The 12057-nt window shown below is 42.6% G+C and overlaps 1 protein-coding gene across 1 annotated transcript in view; it reads left to right on the top strand.

The window, feature by feature from the left end:
* Positions 1-12057, top strand: part of GAREM1 (GRB2 associated regulator of MAPK1 subtype 1) — a 265005-nt gene that overhangs the window by 148206 nt on the left and 104742 nt on the right. Inside the window, exon 3 of the mRNA XM_082258311.1 lies at positions 11095-11225. Within this exon, the coding sequence (XP_082114437.1) occupies positions 11095-11225 (131 nt within the window). The remainder of the gene's footprint in view (positions 1-11094; positions 11226-12057) is intronic.

Below are 12057 nucleotides of genomic sequence, written 5' to 3'. Positions count from 1 at the left end.
GGGGTCCGAGGATAGCCAAGGCTTTTGTGCACAATGCTGGATTGAGAGGAAGCTCAGGTGAGTATTAGGAGGCTATAGGGGGGAGCAGAAAAAGGAAGGTTTTTTAACTTCATACATATTATGCATAAAGGTAAAAGAAAAAAACCTTCAGCCTTTACTACCACTTTAAGACAGTTATACATTACCATAGTCTTCACAAATAGTAAATAAGCTTAAAAATAGTCCCTCACCAACCTCTATGGCAATGACTGAATCAAATTATCCTCAAAGTTCACAATAGAAGCAGTGAAGTCCTTCAAGTTGTGTCTTAGCACAAAGTGCTAGCAACTAGAAGGCTGGCATGTTTCCAAGTACCAGGGGGAGCTGGGCTACCAAGAGAAAGTGGTAGTAAAACTAGGAAAATTCTGCGGGCAAACTTTGATTATTAGTTACTCCACAATGGCTGCAATTACTGAAGTCAGTGAAGTTTTTTTTACAATTTATATTTACAGTTTTCAGCTTGTTGAGAAAATGTAATTATTCAAATGCCCATAGCTAGGCCACAGTTCGAAAAACATATTTTTTTCTGGATATATACTTTAAAGGGGTTGTAAACCTTCGTATTTTTTTTTTTTTTGTGTGTGTTTTTAAAATTTAAAACAGGTGTATACCGACATGCTCTGTTCAATGGTATTGCGTAGAGTGACCGGATCCTCCTCTCCTGTGTACCCCATCGACACGCTGAGCTCCTCCTGTTCTCTGTGTGCGACCAAAGGAATTAGCTTCCTATGGGGGTAGACATGCAGGCATCACCCCATTACATTTTTTTTTTTGAGCGGTCGGCTTTTTTGTAAAAACAACGGATGTGTCTAATCAGCCACTCGGCTGTTATTACAAGCAGTGGGAGGGAATGTCCCTCTGTCCCCCCTGCTGCCTTTTTCTGCTCGCCCAGAATCGGCTTAGATCGGGTCTCGGGTCTAGTAACTTTGAGGCGATGGCATGATATCCCTTCTGGTTACTGGAGCCTTAAAGGCACCAGATTTAAAAAATAAAAAATGCCAGTAGTCAAAACAGCCAAACTTGGCGTTTTGAATGCTTTTAAGTACAAAGAAGAGATACCGGACATGTGACTATCACTGTCACAAGGGATCTATACATTTCTTGTGACAGCAAATAATGTGATCAAAAAAAATATACATTTCGAGAGACAGTGTAAAAATAAAAAAAATTAAAAATGTAAAGCGCACCATCCTTCCATGCTCGCATCCAGAAGCAAACGCATAGATAAGTCATGCCTGCAAATGTAAACCGTGTTCAAACCACACTTGTAAGTTATTGCCATGATCATGAGCGAGAGCAATAATTCCAGCACTCCTCTGTAACTCTAAACTGGTAACCATTAAAAATGTTTAACCGGTTAAAGACCATCCGCCGCAGATATACTGCGGCAGGCTGGCTCTCCTGCGCAAACCGCCATTTCTATATGGCGGGAGCGGGACTGGGGTGCGCGCGCCTGCTCTCTATCCCTGCACCCAAGCAACTAGTCCGGCGGCCTCGATGGCTGCCTGGAACCCGGCGATCACGGCAGAGACTGACAGAAGGCGGTGTGCCATTGTAAACATGGCACACCGCTCATCTGTCACTGATTGAAACAGGGCTCCTGTGTTGCTGTTATTTCAGAACACAGGAGCCCTGTTTCAGTCCAACAAGTCTGGCACCCACACAGTTAGAATCACCCCCTAGGGACACATTTAACCCTTTGATCGACCCTGGTGTTAACCCCTTCCCCTGACAGTGTCATTATTACAGTAACAGTGCATATTTTTATCATGATTACTGTAGTAATATCACTGGTCCACCCAAAAGTCTCAAAAAGGTCAGTTAGGGGTTCGATCTGTCCACCGCAATGTCACAGTCCAGCTAAAAATTGCAGATTGCCGCCATTACTAGTAAAAATAAATAAATAAAAATGACATAAATCTTTCCCCTAGTTTGTAGACGCGATAACTTTTGCGCAAACCAATCAAAATACAATCACAATACTAGATTTTATCAAAAATATGTGGCAAAGTAGAAATTGATCAAAAATTATGAAAAAAATTTGATTTTTAAATTTTTCTATTGGGAACTTTGTATAGCAGAAAGTGAAAAATCCTGCTTTTTTTCCAAAATTGTCGCTCTTTTTGTGTTTATAGCGCATTATCAAAAAACCACAGAGGTGATTAAATACCACCAAAAGAAAGCCTTGTTTGTGGAGGAAAAAAAAGGACGTCAATTTTATTTGGGCACAGCGTTGCACAACTGTGAAATTGTCAGTTAAAGTAACGCAGTGCCTAATCACAAAAAATGGCCTGGTCATTAAGGGTGCAAATCCTTCCGGTCCAGAAGTGGTTAAAGGGTTGTCTATGAACATTTTTACGTAACGTAGTTTGTCGCCATTCAACGAGTGTGCACGGTTTAAAACATGACATGTCAGATATCTATATACTCGGCTTAACATCATCTTTCACATTATACAAAATAATTGGGCTAACTTTTCTGCTTTTTTTTTAATTCACGGAAGTAATTTTCCCCAAAAATTTGGGTTTGAAAGACCGCTGCGCAAATACAGTGTAAAAAATTAAATATAATGTTTGGGGGATTCGAAGTAATTTTCTAGCAAAAAATACTGATTTAACTTATAAGCAACAAGTGTCAGAAAAGGTTTAGTCTTTAAGGGGTTGAAGTTGAAAGAGATGTAAGCAAAACTCAATCCATGGATAAGAATTCTCTGCCTTGCCCTGTACGCATAGAAGTGATCGACCGATATCGGATTTTTGTTACCGATATTTTGTCCATTAAATATCGGTATTGACCGATATTGTTTTACATTTAAAACATTTTTATTTTTTTTTATTTTTACACTTGACAGGTACTGTTGTGGAGGGATCTGGGGGTCTAAAAGACTCCAAACCCCTCCTCTGCACTTAAAAGCATTCAAAACAGCCAAGTTTGGCTGTTTTGAATGCTGTCATATTTTTAATCTGGCGCTGAATACGTTTTTACATAAAGACCCGATCAGAGCTGAATGCGGCTTTTATCGGCTCTTCTGTTCGGCGGCCGTGCAGGCTGGTTGCCCGGGTCTGGTTGCCCAGTGGGATGGGAGACCCGCGCAAGCCAGGGAAGGCGGCGTGAGGGGGGACGTCCCCTCCTGCTCCTTATAATGACAGCCGAGTGGCTTCTCAGCCGCATCGGTTGTCATTACAAGACAGCCGACCGTCGGCTATGGACCCCGGTACCAGGGTGATGCCTCTAGCTGCAGGCATCACTGCGGTACAGCACTTTCCCAAAATATCGGCAGTATCGGTAACCTCAGGGGCCGATTCTGATATATCGGGGAAAGTGCAGATCGGCCCTCGATGTATCGGCTGTGCCGATAATCGGTCGATCCCTAACACATAGTATTATTTGCTTCAGGCATAACTGTGGTGCGCAAGCTTACCCTACAGTCTCTTGTCAGTGGTTTGGAGTCCTCTTTTGCTCATTAACTTTCAGGAAATGAAAGAAGACTATTCTCAAAGACACCCTTTCCAGGTTTTTTTTGCTTAATTATCAAAGTTTTTAGCACCAAGAAACTTCTTATAGCAACCGGCTATATTCAAACTTGCCTTGGAAGCACACGGATGTGTTCACACTACGAGGTGTTTGGAAAGCAGCTGCGGGTCCGCGCTGTTTCGGGAAGCTTGCTGATGTATCGAAAACCATGTATCTTGAAAGATTTTCTTTTTTTTTTTCCCTTTCCACTTTTTTTAAATGTTAAATGTCACAAAATGGCAGTGTTACTCGCTATACTTTTTTTTTTTTTTTTTAGCACATGGTTGCCTTTTCTATGCATTGAGACCTTGGAAGGCTAGGAAAAGCTTCCCAGCTCAGCCAAATATACCTGGTGTAAGCAGGTCCTAAACCTGACTGGTGGTAAATTATACAGAGAGAAAAGTATAAGACCTCTATACATTACAGCTGAACTTATGGAGATGATTGATAATCATGCAGGAACATATAGAGATGACGTCTCATAAAGTGATGTCTTCACGCTGAACACTATGAAATCTGTTCCATCTGGAAAGGCTTGCATGCTTTTAAATATGTGTGCTCTTATAATATCGATTTCATTTTTCAATCTTGGCAACACAAGTAGTTGGTAAGGCATATGCCCAAGGGGTATCTAGTTGTGTCTAGCAGTTATGAAATCAGGTGGCATGGTGGAGACCTGGCAATCCGCTTTGTTTCCTTGACCACTTGACAGCAGCTTCCCCGGTTTTGTTGTCAGGCTATGCGGCAGCTAACACAATAAAATATTGGCAGTGGAAGTGGACTGCTTTGCGCCTACAAATAAAATACCTCCTCCCACGGGAATTGTTTTGAACTCATTTTACTTCCAAATCACAACAATTCTCCACACTGTATTACACTAATTATTGCAACATATTCCGGATGTAAAGGAAATCTCATTTGGGGACTAGGAATAGTTTTTCTTAACTCTTTCCACATCAGCCTGTCCTTGCCAGAGAAAGAGTGCCAACATCTGCCTGACACATTTGACTGGGCAATGAAATCAGAACCTCTATAAATATTACATACTAATAGAGTACATCCTTACTGGCATACCCTGCACTTCAAAATACTTGTGACTTCCACTAGATTCATTTAGTGTTCTGGGCATATCTAACCTTCTTCTTTTCAGTACAGTTTGGCTTAAAGGGTAGCTCCAGGTGGGAAAAAGAATAGCATATGCAATTGCTACACAAGCAATAATGTATTTGAATGCTATTAACCGCTTGACCTCTGGAAGATTTACCCCCTCCCCCCGTCTTCGTGACCAGGCCACTTTTTGTGATACGGCACTGAGTTACTTTAACTGACAATTGCACAGTCATGCAACACTGTATCCAAATAAAATGTATGTAACTTCCCCCCCCCCCCCACAAATAGAACTTTATTTTGGTGCTATTTGATCACCACTGCGTTTTGTGAGAGACATTCTTTATAAATGTAGGCCCATATGTATTCTGCTACATGTTTTTAGTAAAAAGAATAATCCCAATATGCGTATATTGATTGGCTATCGGCATGTATCACTTCTAACAACTTTTCCTGACACAAAGAGAAAAAAGTTACAGCGGAGGGAGCTCCAGTGCACAGCCTATGATTGACAGCCTCAGCGCTTTTCCTGTGTACTATGTGGAGGTGGGGTGTCCCTTCCCTCCAATCAGCTCTCAGAGCGGAGCTCTGCGATTTGTAATTTTAGCTCCATGCCCCCTTTTTTTTTACAGCTTTATTAATTGTGGCTTTGGATGTAGAGAAGAGAAGACTGCAGATAAACAGGTAAAACTTATGTAGGAAGCTTTGTTTCATCTCTGTGTATCCCCTGAGGCTAGTTACCTCACAGTGTTTATGTAAGGTTTACAACCACTTTAATTCCTAACCAGCATTGTCCATAGGGATGAACATAGGCATGTTTGGATCATATTCTGAACACATGTGAGTGAACACTGAGGCATTACCTGCCAAGCAGCTGCTAGTATACATGTCCACTGCATACATATAGCTGCGGGTGCGGGGAATGTCCTGTCCGCAGATGATTTCTGATGGGCTCACTCAGGTGAGTTCAAACTAGGATCCAAACATGCCCTGAGCCCTTCACTAGTTGTCAGTCACTGTGTGCAGGAATAGTGCTCTTGAGAAATGTAATTCTGGGGGCATGCCCATGTAAATAGGAACTGAGGTCCAGGAAATTGCCTATGCAAATTTTTTTTTTTTCCATAACAATATGCAAATAATTTTTTAAGTCTAGTGATAATGTTTCTATTTCCTTTCACAGGAGCAAGGTAAGGAAAAAAATATTATGGGGCTTGCTCTAGATCAGGGGTCTCCTAACGTACTAAACAAAGAGCCAGATTATTGTCCTCCAGACTTTGGAGAGCAGACTGTGGCCTGACAATGCCTCAGGCTTGGTGGTCAGTGGGAGAAAACAAATTACATAGTGTCTGTGGTCAGTAGATTGAGAAATCGTGCCCTATAAATGTTATTAGTGGGAGAAATGGTGTCCCGTTATTGGTGTCAGTGGGAGGAATGGCACCCCATCTTTGGTGTCTGTGGGAGGAATAACGCCCCATTGTTGGTATCAGTGGGAGGAATAGCGCCCCATTGTTATCAGTGGGAGGAATAGCGTCCCATTGTTATCAGTGGGAGGAATAGCGCCCCATTGTTGGTGTCAGTGGAAAGAATGGCACCCCATCGTTTGTGTCAGTGGGAGGAATAGCGCCCCATTGTTATCAGTGGGAGGAATAGCGTCCCATTGTTATCAGTGGGAGGAATAGCGCCCCATTGTTGGTGTCAGTGGAAAGAATGGCGCCCCATCGTTTGTCAGTGGGAGGAATAGCGCCCCATTGTTGGTATCAGTGGAAGGAATAACGCCCCATTGTTGGTATCAGTGGGAGGAATAGCGCCCCATTGTTGGTATCAGTGGGAGGAATAGCGCCCCATTGTTGGTATCAGTGGAAGGAATAACGCCCCATTGTTGGTATCAGTGGAAGGAATAACGCCCCATTGTTGGTATCAGTGGGAGGAATAGCGCCCCATTGTTGGTGTCAGTGGAAGGAATGGAGCCCCATCGTTTGTGTCAGTGGGAGGAATAACGCTCCATTGTTTATATCAGCGGGAGGAATAGCGCCCCATTGTTGGTATCAGCGGAAGGAATAGCGCCCCATTGTTGGTATCAGTGGGAGGAATAGCGCCCCATTGTTGGTATCAGCAGAAGGAATAGCGCCCCATTGTTGGTATCAGCGGAAGGAATAGCGCCCCATTGTTGGTATCAGCGGAAGGAATAGCGCCCCATTGTTGGTATCAGTGGGAGGAATAGCGCCCCATTGTTGGTATCAGCGGAAGGAATAGCGCCCCATTGTTGGTATCAGCGGAAGGAATAGCGCCCCATTGTTGGTATCAGTGGGAGGAATAGCGCCCCATTGTTGGTATCAGTGGGAGGAATAGTGCCCCATTGTTGGTATCAGTGGGAGGAATAGCGCCCCATTGTTGGTATCAGTGGGAGGAATAGCGCCACATTGTTGGTGTCAGTGGGAGGAATAGTGCCCCATCATTGGTGTCAGTGGGAGGAATAGTGCCCCATCATTGGTGTCAGTGGGAGGAATAGTGCCCCATCATTGGTATCAGTGGGAGGAATAGCGCTACATTTTTGGTGTCAGTGGGACAAATGGCACCCTATCATTGGTATTGGTGGGAAAAATAGCGCATCGTATCAGTGGGAATAGTGACCCAAGGGCCGGATAAAGGCAAGCAAAGGGCCACAGTTTGGAGACCACTGCTCTAGAGGAGGAAAGGGGGGTTTTGGGGGTGAATTTGGGTAACGCTTTGACATACTGTATACTTTAAGCTCAGTGGATGAGATTAATTCTTTGAGGAGACAGAAATATATAATATACATAAATAACCATGACTGATATTTTTGAAAGAAGTAGTTACAAGAAAAGATTACTGTTCAAAAATGAATTGCAGTGCGTGACTGAAATGTGTCCTCCTAGGGTAGACCTTTTGCTCTCCTCTGTGACCCATTGCACGTTCTACACACCCCTGTCCTGACATGACTTGTCCATTTCCAGAAAGGGGGCCTTGTTCTGTATTATGTATGTGCAAGCAGCTATAACCTGTGCTCAGCATTGCTGGCCCTCAGGCCAAACATAGCAGCTGCCTCTCCTATGGGACATTAAAGTCTTTGGCTGGCAATGCATGTTGGGAATTGAAGTTCCCCAACAGATGGAGGAAGTTAGATTAGTAGTCATTTGACAGTTTATTTTATTGCCCTAATAGCACACAGATTCATTCTTTCTTCCTCAGTACTGGATGTCACAAATCAGGCTTTGACATCATGTGTAGGAGAATAGGAGAACTAACAGCCATTCAGGAGAATTCTACAACAACACTGCCTTTTACTGTAATAGATTTCAGCACTTTTTCATTTATTAGTATATGTGTAACGCTCAGAAATGGCCTGCCTTGTCGTTTTCTAAGTCAAATTGTAAAAATCCTAAGTGTTTATGGAGACTCCCTTAATATGAGGAAATTATAATAGGTCTCAAAAATTGACTAAATAAGCTCATATCTGCATAGTTTTATAGGTCTATTACTGGTCTAGTATGGAGACCCCCAAGGTCAGCATGATGGTCAAGCAACCAGCATTTTCAGAAGGAGAGGACGGGATTCCATGTATTTGTTTTTTGTACAATTACAATCTCAATGTCTATGGGGTAAAATGATAATCTTTATCAATGTGATCCTTTTTTTTTTTTGGCAGTTAGAAAACCAATGTTTGAATATGAAAATAAATAATAAGTGCAGCGCTATATATACTGTAATACTGAAAAATGTGACTAAAATAAAAACAAAATAAAGGGAATAAACACATGTGCAAATACAACCGTGTAACAACCCTGAAAAAAACACAATGTGCTCAGTGCAATATCTAAAATGACACTACCTTTTGTACCACACAAAGGGTAGTACAGTGGTTCTGACTTCCAAAGCTTAGCATAAGATGTCCAAATGCTCCACCTTACGCGTTGTGTCCTTAACGGGACTTCCTCAGACCTGAATGGCAGTGCTGTTGCAGACGGGCATAGCGCTGGGTTTGATACATGACTCTGGTAAATGTGGAACAGCTACTAAAGTTTTTCTTTTTTTTTTTCAATAATGCATAGAATGCATTAAAGTAGAACATTCTTTTTTTCATTGTGAATAGAGTAGCGGAGGGTTCTAATCCCTGTCAGATTTTTTTTTTTTTCACCCTCTGTGTCCCATTGCAGAGATTTCCCTTAACTTCCTGGCCCATAGCGAAACAGGAAGTGAGAGGAAATCCCTGCAGATTAAAGTGTTACTAAACCCAGAACAGTAAAATCAGTCTGTATATGCAGTAAAGCATGCTTGTTATACTCACTGTGGAACCTAAGGGGTTAATCCTCTGTATTGTGTAAAAAGGCTGTTTGATCGTGTCTTCTCTGATCCTCCCCTTCTTCCAGTGGACATTCCAAAATTTGGGATTTTCTTTTACTTTCAATGATAATGGTAAACCTTTTGACTTTAGAACCATTTTAAAAGTTTTTTTTTAATAACTTTACTTAAAAGTGGTTCTAAAAGCTTAAGGTTTTTTTTTTTTTTACCTTCGTGCATTATGATAAAAAAAAACACCTGTGTGTAGAAGCCCCCCTAATACTTACCTGAGCCTCCATCGTGATCCAGTGATGTGCATGAGAGCCTCAGCTCTCCGGGGACTCTCCCTTGGCCATTGGCCCCCACTGCTGTCAATCACAGCCAGTGAGCCAATGAGGAGAGAGGGGGGTAGGGCCAGGTCGTGGCTCTATGTGTGAATAGACACTCAGACCAGCGACTCGGTAGCAAGCCTGCTTGGGTGCTCCCAAAGCAAGCTGCTTGCTCTTCGGGCATTCTGCAGGACAGAGGGGCCAGGAGCGTCAGCGGAGGACTGGAAAAGAGGAAGATGTTTGTTATTTTTTTCTCTAATTGCCTTTAATATTACTTTAAGTCTGCATGGATACATTTTTGACATGCTACCAAATTAAGAAAAAGTGTCATTTAGAATAAAATTGCATTTTTTTAAAGCTACAAGGCTTCATGCACACTGGGGCTTTTGTAAACACTTTTCCCTTGGCAGGAGAAAAGCAACTTCCAAAACTTGCCTCAGTGACTCTGTTGGTGCTCTCAGGCACAGCGCTGAAAGGGAAAAATTAGCCAGGTAAGTATTTGGGGGGGGGGGGCTGATCCTGGAAGATTTTTAACTTAAAAGAGTTGTAAAGTCAGAAGATTTTTTATCCTAATGCATTCTATGCATTCTCAGCCCCCTAACACTTACCTGAGCTCCCTCTCTGTCCAGCCATGTCAACGAGTGTTTCAGCTGTCCAAAATCCTCCTCTGATTGCCTGAGACACAGCAGTGATGCCATTGGCTGCTGCTGCTGTCAGTCAATGTCAGCTAGCCAATCAGGAGAGAGAGGGAGTGGGCCCGGGTCGGGGCTCCATGTCTTAATGTACACAGGGAGCTGTGACTTGGCTCTGGTGCCCCCATAGCTAGCTGCCTGCTGTGGGGACACTCAACAGGAGGGAGGGGCCAGGAGAGCAGAAGAGGGACCCGAGAAGAGGAAGACCACTGCAACAGAGCAGGTAAGTATAATATGTTTCTTATTTTTATAGGGGAAAAAAAATACTTTACAATCACTTTAATGCATAGAATGCATCAAGGCAAAAAAACCTTATAGTGGATGTAAACCCTCACATATACCCAGTGAAGTGAACAGCCTCAGATGATACACAGAGATGAGACAAATCTCCTTACATAAGTTTTACATGTATATCTGCTGTCCTCAGCTTTCTAAGCTCTTTAGAAAGTTCACATCGTGTTAGAATCTTTTCTTCCTGTTTCAGCACTGAGAGGGGAGTCTAGGCATACACTGCTTGTGAGCTGATTGGAGGAAAGGCCCACACTCCCCCTCCACATAGGCAGGGGAATGAAGAAACTTGCAGAGCTGTGCCGAGAATAGACAAGCTCTCTGCTAATCTGTCTCTAAGTCCCTTCCCTGACACAAAGTCTTTAAGCCTTTAGATCAAGACAAAAAAAAAGAAACTTGAGGATTACAAGGATTACAGTTATGGCTATCACAAGGTACATTTTCTTAAAGGCTTTGGGCACTCTACCCATTGAAATCAAAAGGGGTCCAGGGCCAAAGGCTGGCTGCTTGATTGTGGCTCTGAAGCTACATGCACTGGATGTCTGAGCTACTGCATACAACCCGTGTGTTTTACATGCTCACACATGAAACTGTTTTGTACCAACAGATAACGGTTTGCTTGTTTTACTGTATTGTTATGTATACACAGTATTTATTTTATGTGCAGCGATATTGTTAAGAGGTTTGTTCCATTTCACAATGCCCCACAATCTATGACTTGGAGTTACTCAATAGAGAGTGGGAGATCCTGAAAATAGAATTCAGTTTCCACACTAACAGATTTCCAGCATAAACATCTTACAAGGTTTTGTTTGGTTTGTTTTCAGGGCAATTCAAGTTGCTTGAGCAAGACCGGGATATCAAGGAGCCAGTGCAGTATTTCAACAGCGTGGAGGAGGTGGCGAAGGCATTTCCTGAGCGAGTCTATGTTATGGAGGACATAACATTCAACGTCAAGGTAGTCTTTAATGATAAATATTTATCACAGCTGTAATAAATAATTTAGTTTTAGTTTAACCCCTTGATAACAGAGGGTAAAACAAATCTTAACGCGTTAACACAATTATGTGCAGTTTTACTAACAACGTTGCATATCATGGATTATACATTGTTTTTTTTTTTGGGGGGGGGGGGGGTTTTCAGGATAGATTAGGCTAAAATTTGGTAGTAAATAGTAATGGGTATGTTGTGTTTTTTTTTCTTTATTATTATTATCAAATGAAAACTGCCCCGAAATAGAAAAAAAAAAACTTTTTTTTTTTTTTTTTTTATAGTTTAGCTGTGTTTTTCTTGCTACTACCATATCCTATCACCAAAGAACAACCCAACCTAAATTTCCATACTCCTGATGATTGCAGAAATACCACATATGTTTATACTGTACTATGTGTATACTATTTTTGGTGTGCATATTGCTTTTTTCATCCTACCTAAAACACACTAAGGGTTCTTTCACACGGGCGATCCGATCGATCCACCTGTCAGTTTTTCCGGTGGACCTGATCAGATGCTGAATGCATCCCTATGGGGCAGCGGATGTCAGCGGAGACATGTCCGCTGACACCCACTGCTCTCCGATTCTATCCGTGAAATACGGATGGAAACCCTATTTTCCATCCGTATGGCGGATCGGATTGGATGAGAATGGACAGGCGGTCCGTTCTCATCCGATCTCCCCATAGAGGACAGCGGGGATCTGACCACTCTGTATTCGCACACAGAGCGGAGACGGAGCTGTCATCCGCCTGCTCAGCGGGGATCAGCGGAGAACGGACCTTGTTGGACGGTGT

This window comes from Pelophylax lessonae, assembly GCF_965119305.1.
Source record: "Pelophylax lessonae genome assembly, chromosome: 5".
Classification (NCBI taxonomy): Eukaryota; Metazoa; Chordata; class Amphibia; order Anura; family Ranidae; genus Pelophylax; species Pelophylax lessonae.
Note: the sequence above shows the minus strand (reverse complement) of the source record. Positions and strands in the feature narration are given on the sequence as shown.